This window comes from Rhinolophus ferrumequinum, chromosome 7 (genome assembly GCF_004115265.2).
Source record: "Rhinolophus ferrumequinum isolate MPI-CBG mRhiFer1 chromosome 7, mRhiFer1_v1.p, whole genome shotgun sequence".
In the NCBI taxonomy this organism is placed as follows: domain Eukaryota; kingdom Metazoa; phylum Chordata; class Mammalia; order Chiroptera; family Rhinolophidae; genus Rhinolophus; species Rhinolophus ferrumequinum.
Genome location: NC_046290.1, coordinates 42,793,318 through 42,809,882, shown reverse-complemented (window position 1 = coordinate 42,809,882; position 16,565 = coordinate 42,793,318). Strand labels below are relative to the sequence as shown.

Here is a 16,565-nt window from a genome sequence, read left to right as displayed (position 1 = left end):
CATTTCCATGAGCAAGAAAATATGTTAAGCCATTGATATTTTTTTTGGTTTGCTTGTTACAGCATGTAGCATAACAACACACCATTTTTACATAGGCATATTTTGATAGTACTACAAAAGTGAAGAAATCTGGAGACTATAGGAGGTATTTATGTGAAATATTTACTAAATACCAAGGCTACCCATAAAATAGACCTATTTTATGTAAATTTGCTTTAATCTGAATTCTTTCAGATTTGCCCACAAAGCTAAGGAGACTTTTAGGATGAGAAACCTGTTAAGCTCTACACAGCACTCAAACATTGTGGCCTCGGGGTTAATGTTAAAGGAAAGAATGTTTTGAGATTATGTTGTTCTTCCTTTCCCTCTTGAAGTAAAATTTACTCTGAAATGCCTTCTTTTACATTTTCAGATGTTCTTCCATACTGATTTCCATAGTCCAAGAGAGGAAAACTCTCTCAATGTTTTCCCCTAAGATAGGACATCATGATTCTAGTTTATACTGTTTACAATGTTTATTTCTTATTATTCTGTACAAGCGACACACACATATGAGGATATAGAATTCTCTTTGTTTTGCATTCCAAACAGCCCAACATGCTTTGAAAAAACACAACTTTCTTCATGAAGAAAAGAAGCCTTCCTTTTCTGACTCTTAGGACTGCGACAAGCGTACATCACAGCTGTGAGATGCAGGACTAGGATTCAGGGCATCATTTGCATATCAAGAAGCCAGGACTCAAGATCCTGAGGTTCTGCCCTTCATCCCACAGCTTCCTTGCTGTGAACTGTCAAGCACATTACCACATACCCATGTTCCTGAAAGGGTCTGCATAATGATTAGAATAACGCTGCCTTACTCATCAGAAAGCTCCAAAGCTCAGTCAATGTTTACACGACTTCTGGGTGTCTATTTAGCAAGCTGCAGGCCATGAAAGCAGAAAACACCATCAGTCAACAACAAAAAATATATATATAAGCAGTGATGGGCATGGTAAACTCTGGGTCGATTGTTTAAATGCCAGTCCTGCAAAAAAGGTACTGGTTGCTTTCTCCTTTAATCCAATACCTTTTTAAGTGACTCAAAACTTTAGTTAAGGAAGAAAATGTCCAAAGTTTGACCACGTGTGGATATGTGTGGTGGAATTATGGGCTTTTTTTATAGTGCCCTGGATTTTTTAAATTGTTCACATTGAACACATATTAGTTTTAACATAAAAATAGGTAAATGTAAATATTTTATTGTAAGAGATTGCTGAAAAAGAGAGGCTAACTATGATAGATGGAATTATTCATCCCCATTCTTCACTCCCCTCTAGTAGCGTTACATATATCCTTGCCAAGGTGTCAGAGTCGGTGGAGTATGTGTCTGCCCACTGACCTGGGCTTGACTCAGTGACTTGCTTTGGCCAACAGGAAGTTAGCAGAGATGATGTCAGCAGAGGCTTGAAATGTGCTGTGTAGATGGACGCACACTCTCATGCTCTTGTCTTTTATCAGGAGCACCTGATGCCTTCAGTAGCTGCTGGTCCAAGGAAGACAGATCTGAACCCAAACTGCAACCTAGAACCAATCCCAGCAGAACCCAGGCTAAATCACTCAAAACCCAGCTGACCTGTAGCCATGTGCAAGAAAGACATATTTATTGATATCTGCCACTGAAATTCCGTGCTTATATAGCATTATTGTCACCAACTAATACACTACCAAATTACACACACACACACACACACATCAGGGACAAAACAATGTGTCACGGATTGAATTGCAGTATGTAAAAAAGGCCACACCATCCTTCGCATGCCCATTTATAAAGGGAACCCAGGCAACCATCACCTCATTTGGGGAAAACTCTTTAACGGGGATTGTTTTCCTTTCCCTTATTAAAGACACAATTATTTAATTATAATTATAGTAAGTCCTATGAAGCAAGAGATACTAGAGACCATTCAGTAATGGGGTTTCACGTTAAAAATACAGTGACTCTCTTTCAATAGTAAAACATATATTCTTTTACAACAAGATTTTAAATGTTTAAAATTATTTTCCATTTTATGTCCATGGCATAATATTTTTAACCAATATTTTTTTACCAGTTATTTAAATAATGCTATTTTTATTATTATAAATGGTGCTGCTGTAAATATAACTAGTTATTCTCTGTACATATTTATGAGTACTGTACTTATAATGAAATCTGAGAAACAGAATTACTGGGTTAACAAATGTATAAATTTTAACATTTTTTGATATGTATTAATTGCCTAGTTATAATTTACTTTTGCAATTAGGGGACCAGGAGACCTACAGATCAAGTCAACCCCAGATTCCAACTGAGTAAAAATTTTCCCACCTAGGATTCACTCCAATTAATCGGGCTGGAATTTATTGGACACCTAATGGGTGCTTACTGTGCTAGGTGCTTACTGTGCTAGTTAAAAGCATGGACTCTTGAGCTACAATGCCTGAGTTCAAATCTTGTCTCTGCTCTTTATGAGCACCATGATCTTGTGTAATTTACTCAAGCTGTCTGTGCCTCCCTCATAAGTACATAGAGATGTTATAAAGTTAAGTAAGTCAATAAATGTAACTCCCTAAAAACAGTGCCTGTCACATAGTAAGTTCTTCATGTTAGCTGTCATTCTTATTAGGGATAAATAGATGAAAAAATTATAGCTCTTTCTATCAGAGAGTAAAGAGTTTAGTGAAACTTATCAAGGATAATTGGGTGGCAACATTTTCAGACTGTAGATGAAGCCTTCACAATGTCTGTGTTTTAAAGAAAGCAGTAGAAAACTGCCAAAGAAGAGATTCTTGGATTAAAATGAAGTTAAGCATTAGGAAGGTCTTTTAAGTTACAGAATATATCAGGGACAAATTTTTGATGGCAAAATCAGTTTGATTTAATTTAAGTTAGCAACAGGGTGTATCCCAAGGTAAGATCATATGGGATTATTTATAGTTGCCTAAGATGGATAGAAACCATGTTTCTTAAAGATCAGAGATGATGCTTTCTTCTCTGTTCCAACACCTGACACTAGCCTAAATGCCCAATACAATATGGAACCAGTTGATAAGAGCTCCATACAGATGTTTACAAGCCCAGATTCTCTATCAACTACAAATACCCCAAATTCAACAAGTTATGCACATAATACTCAGAGTTGCCCATCACTGGTCTAAGTATGTACTTCGTATACATTACTTCATTAAATCCTCAGCTAAGCCACCTAGAGGACCAATTAAGAATGTTTTCTTCATATTCCAATAAAACTTTCAAGCAACTGTGTTTAAAAAACAGGCTGATGCCCAAGAGATTTTTTTAAAGTTCTTCCAAATACTATTGAACATTTCTGAAAATTATTTGACCAAAGACTTACCTAAAATAATTATATAGCAAGCTAAATTATGTAAGTATGAAATTGCTAGAGCTGCTGAGATTATGAAATGAGAACCAAGCCCAGCCTTTTTTTTTTCTTTTTAACATTAAAGACCAATTTCATGTTTCAGGTTATATATCTGCATTAAGAACTATGCCCTTGCATTATCTGAAAGTTTTAAGCAAACGACTTTAGCAAAAGTTAGATAGAACCATTTCTGTCCCTCCTATTGGTCAAAAATAGTTTGACCAAAGTAAGCAGATTTCCTAAGTGAAATTAATAAGCATAGAGGTGAGCCTTTTAACTTTTTTTTTTGATATATCTCTTTTTTTTTTATTAGTTTCAGGTACATAAGACAAAGTAATACTTCGACGTTTATCATTTATATCCCTCACACTGTGTGAACTATCCCTCTGACATCGCACACAGCCATTACATTTCCACTGTCCCTATTCCTAATGCTGCACTCCGCTTCTTGTAAGTATATACATACATATATATACATATACATATAAAATTATACTTGGCATTCATTATTGTTCAGCTTCAGGTGTACAGTGCAGTGATTGGGCATCTACATCATCCCTGAGGTGGTCTCCCAAATGGGACACGTGTCCATCGGATACCCTACAAAATCTTTACAACATTATTGATTACATTCCCCAAATTAATTTTCAAACCCCATGGCCATCTTGTGGTTACTGATTGTTTTCTAAACCCCTCACCTTCCCCCTTACCCCCACCCCCCCCGCCCATCTAGCAACCCTCAGTTTTTCCTCTTTGTCTCCAAAACTGTTTCTGATTAGTACATTCACTTATTCTTTTCTTTAGATTCCACATATAAGTGAGATCATATGGTATTTGTCTTTCTCGGTCTGACTTATTTCATTTAACATAATGTTCTCTAGGTCCATCCATGTTGTTGCAAATGGTAAGATTTCTTTCTTCTTTATGGCTGCGTAATACTTCATTATATAAATGTACCACAGTTTCTTAATCCAGTCGTCTGCCGATGGGCATTTCAGTTATTTCCATGTCTTAGCTATTGTGTATAGTGCTGCAATAAACATAGAAGTGCATAAGGATTTTTGAATTAGAGTTTTGGATTTCTCCAGATAGATACCTAGGAGTGGAATTATTGGATCATAGGGTAGTTCCATTTTCAGATTTTTGAGATACCTCCATACTGTTTTCCATAGTGGCTGCACCAATCTGCAATCCCACCAACAGTGCACAAGCGTTCCCTTTCTCCACATCCGCGCCAGCACTTGTTGTTTGTTGATTTATTGATGATAGCCATTTTGACTGGGGTGAGGTGGTATCTCATTGTGGTTTTTATTTGCATTTCTCTGATGGTTAGTGAGTTTGAGCATTTCTTCATATGTCTGTTTGCCATCTGTATGTCCTTTTTAGAAAAATGTCTCTTCATGTCCTCTGCCCATTTTTTAATTGGGTTGTTTATTTTATTGGAGTTGAGTTGAGTGAGTTTTTTATAAGTGTGTGATATTAATTAGATATTATCAGATATATCATTGGCAAATATCTTTTCCCATTCAGTAGGATCCCTTTTTGTTTCATTAATGGTTTCCTTTGCTGTGAAAAAACTTTTAGCTTGATATAATCCCACATGTTTATTTTTTCTCTTACTTCCCTCGTGCGAGGGGATATATCAGTAAAAATCTTACTCCAGGTAATGTCTGTGAAGTTTCTTCCGACATTTTCTTCTAGGAATTTTATGGTTTCAGATCTTACATTTAAGTCTTTAAGCCATTTTGAATTTATTTTTGTATATGGTGTAAGGAGGTGGTCCAGCTTCATTTTTTTGCATGTGTCTGTCCAGGTTTCCCAGCACCATTTATTGAATAGACTTTCTTTACCCCACCATACATTCTTGCTTCCATTGTTGTAGATTAAATGTCCATATAGGCATGGATTTATTTCTGGACTCTCTATTCTCTTTCATTGATCTATGTGTCTGTTTTTATGACAGTACCATGCTGTTTTGATTACTGTAGCCTTGTAGTATAATTTGATGTCAGGTATTGTTATACCTCCCACTTTGTTCTTATTTCTCAAGATTGCTGTGGCTATCTGGGGTCTTTTATGGTCCCATATAAATTTTAGGATTATATGTTCTATTTCTGTGAAAAACGTCGTTGGTAGTTTGATAGGAATTGCATTGAATATGTATATTGCCTTAGGCAGTATGGACATTTTAACTACATTAACTGTTCCTATCCATGAACATGGTATGTGTTTCCATCTATTTGTATCTTCTTTCATTTCTTTCTTCAGTGTCTTATAATTTTCTGAGTACAGATCTTTTATTTCTTTGGTTAAATTTATGCCCAGGTATTTTATAGTCTTTGGAGCAATTGTAAATGGGATTGTTTTTTTAATTTCTCCTTCTGATGTTTTATTATTGGTATATACAAATGCAACTGATTTCTGAATATTAATTTTGTATCCTGCTACCTTACTAAATTCATCTAGTAGCTCTAATAGTTTCTTGGTAGAGTCTTTAGGGTTCTCTATATATAGTATCATGTCATCTGCATATAATGACAATTTTACTTCCTCCTTACCGATTTGGATGCCTTTTATTTCTTTTTCTTATCTGATTGCTGTGGCTAGAACTTCCAGCACTATGTTGAATAGAAGTGGAGAAAGTGGGTAACCTTGCCTTGTTCCTGATCTTAGGGGAAATGGTTTTAGCTTTTCCCCATTGGGTATGATGTTAGCTGTGGGTTTATCATATATGGCCTTTATTACGTTGAGATATGTTCCCTCTATTCCTACTTTCTTAAGGGTTTTTATCATAAATGGCGGCTGGATTTTATCAAATGCTTTTTCTGCATCTATTGATATGACCATATGATTTTTATTTTTCATTTTGTTAATGTGGTGTATCACATTAATTGATTTGCGGATGTTAAACCACCCTTGCATACCAGGGATGAATCCCACTTGATCATGGTGTATGATCTTTTTAATGTATTGCTGAATTCTGTTTGCTAATGTTCTGTTGAAGATTTTTGCATCTATATTCATTAGAGATATCGGCCTGTAGTTTTCTTTTTTTGTGGTGTCTTTGTCTGATTTTTGGATCAGAGTAATAGTGGCTTCGTAAAAAGTGTTTGGGAGTCTTCCCTCCTGGATTTTTGGGAAGAGCTTGAGGAGAATAGGTGATAATTCTTTTTTGAACGTTTTGTAAAATTCCCTTGTAAAGCCATCTGGTCCAGGGCTTTTGTTTGTTGGGAGATTGTTGATTACTGATTCAATTTCCCTGATGGTAATCAGTCTATTCAGGTTTTCTGTTTCTTCTTGAATTAGCCTTGGAAGGTTGTACGCTTCTAGAAAATTGTCCATTTCTTCCAGATTGTCAAATTTGTTGGCATATAGTTGCTCATAGTAATTTCTTAAATTTTTTTGTATTTCTGCAGTGTCTGTTGTCACTTCTCCTCTTTCATTTCTGATTTTATTAATTTGGGTCCTCTCTTTTTTTTAATGAGTCTGGCTAAAGGTTTGTCAATTTTGTTTATCTTCTCTAAGAACCAACTCTTGGATTCATTGATCTTTTGTATTGTTTTTCTGGTTTCTATTTCATTTATTTCCGCTCTGATCTTTATTATCTCCTTCCTTGTAGTCCCTTTGGGCTTATTTTGCTGTTCTTTTTCCAGATCCCTTAAGTGTGAAGATAAACTGTCGTTAGTGACGTTTGTTTCTTTAGGTAGGCCTGTAATGTTGTAAATTTCCCTCTTAGGACTGCTTTCATGGCATCCCATAGATTTTGGGTCGTCGTGTTTTCATTTTCGTTTGTCTCGAGATACCTTTTGATTTCTTCCTTGATCTCCTGGTTGACCCATTCATTATTTAGTAACATGTTATTCAGCCTCCATGAATTGGTGTGTCTTCCAGTTTTTTTTCCTGTAGTTCATTTCTAATTTCATAGCACTGTGGTCAGAGAAGACAATTGGTATGATTTCAATTTTCTTAAATTCATCAAGACTTGTTTTGTGGCCTAACATATGGTCTATCTTGGAAAATGTTCCATGTGCACTTGAGAAGAACGTGTATTCTGCAGCATTGGGGTGAAATGCTCTGAAAATATCAATTAAATCCAAGTGGTCCAATGTATCATTGAAGGCTGTTGTTTCCATATTGATTTTCTGTCTGGAAGACCTGTCCCTTGTTGTCAGAAGTGTGTTGAACTCCCCTACTATGATAGTGTTACTGTTGATCTCTGTCTTTATGTCAGTCAGTATCTGTTTTATATACTTAGGTGCTCCTATGTTGGATGTATAGATGTTTACTAGGGTTATGTCCTTGGCGGATCACTCCCTTTATTATTATATAGTGCCCATCTTTGTCTTTTAATATGTTGTTCTTTTTAAAGTCTATTTTGTCAGATATAAGTATTGCAATTCCAGCTTTTTTCTCATTTCCATTTGCATGAAATATCTTACTCCAACACTTCACTTTCAGTCTGTGTGTGTCTTTTGATCTGAGGTAAGTCTCTTGTATGCAGCATATACAAGGGTCTTGCTTTCTTATCTACTCAGCCACCCTATGTCTCTTGATTGGAGCATTTAATCCGTTTACATTTAAAGTGATTATTGATAGGTACATAGTTATTGCCATTTTTAAATTTGTAGTTAGATTGTTTTCATCTTTCTTCTATTTACAGAAGTCCTTTTAGTATTTCTTGCAATGCTGGCTTGGTGGTAATATATTCCTTTGGCTTATTCTTTTCTGGTAAGCTCTTTATCTCTCCATCAACTTTAAATGATAGCCTTGCTGGATAAAGCAATCTAGGTTGTAGGCCTTTGTTTTCCATCACTTTGAGTATCTCCTGCCACTCCCTCCTGGCCTTCAATGTTTCTGTAGAAAAGTCATTTGATAGTCTTATGGGAGTTCCCTTGTATGTAACCCTCTGTCTTTCTCTTGCTGCTTTTAGGATTTTCTCTTTGTCTTTAACCTTTGCCATTTTAACTATAATGTGACTTGGTGTGGGCCCGTTTGGGTTTATCCTGGTTGGAACTCTCTGCACTTCTTGGGCTTGGATGCTGGTTTCCTTCATCAGGTTAGGGAAGTTTTCGGACATTATTACTTCAAATATGTTCTCGATCCCTTGCTTCCTCTCTTCACCTTCTGGTATTCCTATGATGCGCATGTTGTTGTGCTTGATGTTATCCCAGAGGTCTCTTAAACCATCTTTATTGTTTTTTATTCTTTTTTCTTTCTGTTGTTCTGTTTGGGTGATCTCTGCTAACTTGTCTTCTAAGTCGCTGATTCGAGCCTCTGCTTCATCTAACCTGCTGTTAATTCCTTCAAGTGAGTTCTTTATTTCGGTAATTGTGTTTTTTAGTTCTAACTGGTTGTTCATCATGATTTCTACATCCTTCTTTATGTCGTCTCTAAGCTCCTTAAACATTCTTATCATCAGTGTTCTGAACTCTGTCTCTGATAGGTTGGTTATCTCTGTTTCATTTGGTTCCATTTCTGGAGGTTTATTCTGTTTTTTTTATTTCGGACATAGTTCTTTGTTTCCCCATTCTGGCTGACTCTCTGTGTTTGCTCCGATGTATTAGGTAGATCCCCTAGAGTTCTTAGTTCTTGCTGGGTTATCTTATGTAGTATGTGTCCTTTATATTTGACTTGCACTACTTCGTTCTTCTCCTCTGTGTGTGCTCCAAAGGTGACTCTTGCGTTGTGTATATTGTCCTGTTAAAGAAGATCTTTAATTGCTTTTCGCTTGTGAGTAAGTGGGGTTAACTCCTGGGCTGACTATTTGTGAGACGGCTCTGCCCACTGCAGGGTGTTCTGCTGCATGAGGATTGACCACTTAAATATGGTTTGGCCTCTATGGGCTCTTGTGCCTGTAGAGAATTCCCTCTGGGTGTGTCACTTGTAGGTCAAACCCGGTAGTACTCTGGTTTGGTCTGGAGTTGGCCTCTGGATATGTTGAATCTTGTGCCTTTTAAGCTGCACCCTGCTAATTTTGGAACAATAATTCTGTCCAGTGATTTAGGAAATTCTTACAGGCAAACAATCAAATTTCCAGGAGGTATCCTTGACTTTCTTCTTCTTTCTCTCTTCTAATTTTGGAACAATAATTCTGGCCAGTGATTTAGGAAATTCTTATGGGCAAACAATCAAATTTCCCTGAGGTATCCTTGTCTGTCTTATTCTTTCTTTCTCGCTATAGTCTCACTGGAGGCTGGATTCACACGACGTGCGACCTGCTGTCCGCTTTCTGCCAACCGACCCACTCTCCTCGACTCCCCTCCGCCTTTTAACTTTTAAGATTTAATTTCCTCATCTATAGAATAAGGTTAGACCAAATAACCTTTAGGATCTCCCACTTAAAAAAGCAAATAGTGTGCATCTATGGAAGGACACAAAGGAAAATGCCCTAACAAGCATTAGAACACCAACAAAACTCAACTGTGAACTTCTGCCCTCAACTTAGTGAAGTGCAGGAATTTTGGTGAATTTCGTCTCCTTGGCCCAAGATCAGTTTCACCCTCCATTCTAGCACTATGTTGCTGGGTCACGTGTTCTAGACTTCACTGATCATGTGGCTGGAGTCTTTCTGTTTCCAGAAATTTCATCTCCAAAAAGTCAAAATCAATAATTCTCCAATAAAATGTGAATAATTCAACTTATTTTCCAGGCCATTTATGAGCTGACAGACAAGACTGTCATATGTAGAGAAAACTTTATTCTAGGATTTAAAAAACAATAAAGTTTTTTCAGAAATATTTAAAGGAAAAAGCAGTTGGAGTGAAATAATAGAAATCTAACCTTTAGTGATTTAAAGTTAAGTTTAATAGCATGGAACGTACATGGTGAGTTAGTTATTAAAAAACCCATGTGATCTTTCGAGTCAATAAAAGTGATGTGAGGATTTTCTGGATTTGAAAAGTTTTCAAATTAATTTTAACAACATGATTAAAAAAATAGGTGAAAGATTTGAACAGACACTTCACGAGATATATGTATGTGAATGTCCAATAAGCTCAAAAAAGATGTCTGACATCATTTAGTCATCACAAAAACACAAATTAAAACCACAATGTGATACGACTACCTACCCATTAAAATGGCTAAAATTAAAAAGACTGGCAATAACACAAGCTGGCAAGGATGCAGAGTAATTAAATCACACCTGTTGCTGGTGGGAATGTAAAGTATGACAATTTGAAAACAGTTCGGCAGTTCCTTATAAAGTTCAACATACACTACTGATACATGTAACAACATGGATGAATCTTTAAAACATTATACAGAGTGAACAGAGCCAGGTACAAAATGTACTGTGTGATTCCATCAATATAACATTCTTAAGATAAATCTCACCTATAGTGACTAAAAGCAGATCTGTGGTTGCCTGGGGCCAGGGAAACACAGTGGGGTGGGAGTGGAAACGGCTAGGAAGGGGCACAGGCATGTAGACTGGCATGTAAATTTGCCAAATCACATAGACACTTAAAAATGAGAGCATTTTATTGTAGGTAAATTATACTTCAGTATATACAAATAAAATCCTCAATTTAACTGTTCTCTGGATTGGACTAGATTTTACCAAATGGCCTGCAGAGGGGCAGGCCCGTTCTTAAGTAGGCTGATTCTCCCATGTGGAACTCCACGGCCATTCAGGAGCCTCTCATGTAGAAATGCAATCCCTTCTTGTGTACGTGTCACTCATGACTCACCTGTCAGAGCTCCTCCCAGGCTCCCCCGCCGTAGCTGTTGTCCATCTTCACTCAGCTGTCTTTTAAACTTCAGTGACTTCCCAGGGCCAGAAGCCACGTCTGGGTTGCTGCATTTCCGACACGGCATGGGCGGAGGGGACAAGATGTGGTCAAACTGCAGAGAGAAGGACGAGCATTACTCGCCGGGACACTCCCCACACAACCCGAGTGACAGACCAACCAGTCACACTTTCCTCCCTTTGCTTTCTCTAAATCCCTCTCTCCCAACTCTGTTTTTAATTTGGCTAGTTTAGAGAATTTATGTCTTCCATATGACAGAGAGTCGGGCTTGCTGCAAAATCTCAACAGCAGAGTTTTTCAAGCTGGAGGTCACAGCCCATAAGAGGGTCATGAAATCAAATTTAATAGATGGCGATCAGTATTCTCAATGCAACAGAATAGAAATTATCAGAGTTCGATGAAGGAAGGGGAAGTACTGTTTCACGAAGTTTTTGATTAAATTATACATGTATGTGTGTGTCTCCTAAGTAACTATGTAAAAGGTACATCTTTCTGTGCGCCATGAACCCCCCCAAAATAAAGAATATTGCTCTGTAGAGAATCAACAGATCACTCTTTAATTGTTCACAAAAGAAAATTCACAAGCTTTTGGTGCTCACAGGTAGACATAGGGAAGGGACATTTCTAAGCACCACAGCCCAGAGTGGAAATCGATACATCCGTATATAACTTTATAGCTGTTAAAAGAAAACCTGTCACAAGAATCAAGGAAACCAAAGTCACTTCAAGAGACAACCTTCTACAAAAGAATCCCCTATGTCACAACACTTCAAGATCTGTCCTGCTTTTATGAGAAAACCTTTCGTACTTGAATAAGGCCGTATCTTATTCAAGTTCACCTGCAAGTAAGCATATATGCAAATATATATGTGTGTGTCTAGATAGTTATTAAGGACAAAAATATTCATGCACATAGACATATATCCAGATTGTTATTAACATATAAAAAGTACAAAAGATATTCATGGAAATTTGAATTGTCACAGAAAAGGGCCAATTTTGTAGAAATTTAAAAATAGAAAGGAATTGGGTAACACTGCTCGATGCCAGGCATTTTCAGGGATGCTTCACTGAGATACATTTTATTTTGTTTTCATGGTAAAGTGACGGTCATCTGGTTATACTCTCTGGATTTTTTAAAGATTAATACTCTCATGGATATAGGAGGAAGAAATTCAGGGAGGGAGTCGTCCCTTTGTCTATCTATGCACCACAGCATGTTCAAAACCATGGCACAAAAAGCAATTTGGCCCTGCCTGTGAGTAACTCCTCCCAAGCTGGTTGAGAGATGGAACAGACCTCATTGGCTCAGCTATTATAAGATGTCAACGCTCCCTCAAGCTCAGCTGTATTCATCACTAACATGGAACAGCTGGATTTCAAGCTCTTGTCAATAAGTACCATCTCAAGTTCATTGCCAGTCAGCACTTTACTGTATTTCATTGCCACTTAGTATTTTACTGAGAGTCTTCAAAAAGCTAGCAGTGTACCTGCTCCAGGATCAAGCCAGATCAGCAAAGCAAAGGGATTCCAGATTGTACTTTTGGAAGGTAATTGTGGAGACTGCTGTACGTTACAGGACTGTCCTACTCAAGATGGCCTCCAAGGAGGAATTTCTGTCTAGTCTTAGGATACTTTACCCTTAAACCTTGTGGACAATGGATTTTAACAAGGGAATCTGCATGGTGCCTGAATCTGTCAGTGGTCCAAATGCAGTCAGATCGTTACACAATGTGGAGGTTTTTTTGCCTCCTTCTTGCCTCCATTTTATGTCCTCACCCCATTTTTTTCTTTTATCCTGCCAATCTTTTTAAAAATTTTTTCAGAAGAAAATTTGCAACAACAGAAATGTTGTAAGACTAGTACAATGAACACCTATATTTCCTTTACCATGGTGAATTTTTAACCTTTTGCCATATTTCTTTTGCTCTCTCTCCTTCTCTTTTTCTGTCCTGCTCCAAACACATAGGGTTAGTTGAGAACGTTACGGATCTTCACCCCTAAATGCTTCAGCATGCCTCTTCTAAGAACAAGGATGTTCTCTTAAGTTGTCCTACTGTATACTCTATTTATTCTTTTGACATTTCTCAAATCTTTTATTATCAAGGTGAAGTATAAATACTATGAAAAATATAAAAAAAGATTATATCATGTAGACAATATTAAAAATTTGCTCTTTTACATTAAAAAGAAAACTTGCAGCCACAAGGTGGCAATGTGCTATAGACATTCAGCAAAATGTTCCGTAATAACTACTAGTCTTGTAAATGCACCAAGAACCCCTCAGAACAATCAAGCGCGGTAAGGTCCATTCTACTTAGTTATTTTCTCTTAATTACTAGTAGCAGCTGCATAAAATGCAAATATTTATTGTTTAAGGTTCATCAACTTCTGCTACTTATTTTTCTCCTGAAGTTAAAAATTTCAGCTTGCAGAATTACAATTAATTAATCTAGGAAAGATTGTTATATCACAAATTAACAGAGGGTGGAAAAACAAGCAGACGAGAAAAGATAATTCCTAATTAGGAATTATGTGCTTTCCTTCATATTTCCAATAAAGCCATACAAAATATGAAACAAATATATAAGAAAGAGGAGATCAAAGAGAAAGTGTAGGAAAATAAAAAAGAAAATGTGTTTTCTTACATATATAGTATATACAGCCACAAGCTATTAATAAGCCAGAGTTTTAAATCAGAATAAAAATCCCAAGAGTGAAGCACTTATTTTAAATCTGGGAAAACTGAGGCAGTGAACTGTGCAGACTGCCAATGTTCCAAAAACAATATAAGTAGAAAAAGCTATAAGCATAGTGCAATGTTCCAGGACCCCATTTCTTTCTTCACATTGAATCACACTCCCAACAGGGCTCTCTCTAAATAGATCATTTTTCCAAATTTGCTGTGTTGTCAGTGGCTCTACTTTTCTTTCTACAATTAGTCTAAGCTTCTCAAAATGGTCCACTGCAGCCCTGCAATTTATTTTTCATTTTTTGTCCTGATTCGAACACTCATGATCCCTTTAAAAACATTTCATCACACCCTAGAGCTTATGGTAGACATCAAGCATATCATTTTGGACACCGCCCTTTAAATTATTTCAGTTTAATCTTTTCCAACTTTTCTAAATTCCCAAAGTCTTCATACTACAAAGAGCTCAACTAAAGACGGAGGTTGTTTTTAAACTTTCAAATGTTCAAGGGCATCTAAGCCTGAGATTGTCATTCTCGATTCAAACACTTCTAATTTCTCTACTAAGCTAACAGTGGACTCTGACTCCCTGTCACATAATTACCTAGCATGCTGAGAGACGCAAAGTATCCTGATTGAAACAGATTCACCAGAAATACGTGCTTACTTCTTTCATCAATAGCAAATATTGATTTGTGGTGGGCTAGCTTTGCTCAAAACTTCCTATGTTAGTTTCTTGTAGTTCTAAGAGCCACAAAACTGTTTGAAGAGGCATATTATTAAATTTAGAAGTCAGAAAGGCACCTACCAAAACCACTTACCTGCGAATGATATACAACTGTTCCTGCTAGCAGTTTATCATGGGAATCATATGGGCAGCATAGACAACAAAAGGTGTACAGCTACTAAAAATCTGACGTAGATTTGGGGGAAAGTTTCCAAAATTATCAGTCCTATAGAAATGCCAATCACCAGAATTCTACATCTATATTCTTTGTATTTCTCATCTCCACCCATCGTTTTCTGTTTTACAAGTTATCAGGCCGAGAAAAACAGAAGAATCCTCCATGATTACACTGTGGCTTCTGCCATCGGTGAAGATAAATTGAAAGTAAAGGCAAATGATTCACAAAATTCTGTTTTGTGTCTTTGTTTAGTGTCTCTACCGTCACCAGTACTGCCACTATGTCCAGACAAGGACCATAGGTGTCTCCTTCTCTGGCTACATCCACTAGTAATACCATCCATCTCTTTCTAAAAATGCATATTGTAACTCTCGATGAATGTTGAATTGCAGCCTTCTTAACTAACAATTTTCTGCAACCTCATCCCCAGACACATTCATGCCCAAGCACAGGAGTTCTCTAATTTACAGTTTCTAAATATTAACAATGATCATATGAACATAAGAGATTTTTCCAATTGCAGTTCATGGCAACCCCATTTTTCAGGATACTCACGTCACAAACCTTACAGCTATTCTAACCTTCTTACTCTCTATCCAATCAGTAGATCCTCTAACTCAAAGTCAAAATACAGCCAGAATCCAAGCATTTTACCATTTTGACTGCTATTACCCTTGTCCCTGCTCTCCAGGTCTCTCTTGCAATAGTCTCCCTAAAGATCTCTCTACCACCATCCTAGTCTAGCACAGTAGCCAGTGACTCTTCTGAAACACATGGCAGATGCTCTAAATCCTCTCTGGGAGTCTTTCATGGCTTCTCCTTTATCCAGAACAAAATCCAAAGTCTTAATATTGCCCTACAAGGTCCTACCACCTCTCCCCCACCTCTCTGATGCCTGCTCTGACTACTCCACTCAGTCCGCCTTGGTCTGCTGCCGGACCTCAGATGGCCCAGCATCTTCCCACCCAACAGCTTTACACTGATCATTTCCTCTGCCGGGTACACACTGCAGATACCAGCTGCTGTGCTCCCTCCAGTCTCTAGGTCTCTATTCCAACGTTACTCTTTCAAGGGGGCCTTACCTAATTGCCTCAAATAACACAGCATATCTACCATTTTATTTCCTTATTCTGTTTTTCCTCATAGCATCTTTCACCACATGATATGTTATATCTTTTATATTTGTTTATTATTCTCCTCCCACTAGAAAGTAAGTTACAGAAGGTTATGTACTAATCTATTATGTCCACGGCTCTATTTTGTCTACTGCTCCACATAAAAGCCACCACGTAAATATATGTTGAGAGAACAAATGAATTGCCAATCTCTGATGTTTAGTTAAAAACATAACAAGAGATAAATAAAGAATGCATGCCATAAAAGGTTTTTATTATTAGGAAAATCAGAATAAAATTGTATTAAATGTTACTCAAGGTGAAAATGCTAATGTGAAATTACAGCATTTTGACAAAATTGAACACTTCATGTATTAAAAAAAAAAGAAAGACCCTTGGGCTATAACAAATGACATTTTTTTCAAAGAATCTTTTCCACATACAAACTGCTATGCTAATTTTTTAACACTGCTACCACTGAAGGTGATTCCTAAATAATGAATTATTCGACCTTTTCACTATGTCCTAACTAGCATCACGTCACTTGTGTCCATCAATCCAAGACTTTTCCTACCCCCATTCCTCATTTGTGTAATTCCTCACTCATTTCCAAGATGTGGCACATGCATTTTAAAGAGCCATCCAAGAAGGCATGTGCCCTGAGGCCAAAGTTCATTAGTTCAAAAGGATCACCA

At 37.1% G+C, this 16,565-nt stretch overlaps 1 protein-coding gene across 4 annotated transcripts in view; it reads right to left on the bottom strand.

Annotated features, from left to right (window-relative positions):
- Positions 1-11,246, bottom strand: part of MAST4 (microtubule associated serine/threonine kinase family member 4) — a 390,562-nt gene extending 379,316 nt beyond the window's left edge. For all 4 annotated transcript variants that reach the window (XM_033110320.1, XM_033110323.1, XM_033110321.1 and 1 more), the window contains exon 1: positions 11,099-11,246. In XM_033110320.1, coding sequence (XP_032966211.1) covers positions 11,099-11,225 — 127 coding nt within the window. In that variant the 5' untranslated portion in view covers positions 11,226-11,246. The remainder of the gene's footprint in view (positions 1-11,098) is intronic.
- Between the last annotated feature and the right edge of the window lie 5,319 nt (positions 11,247-16,565).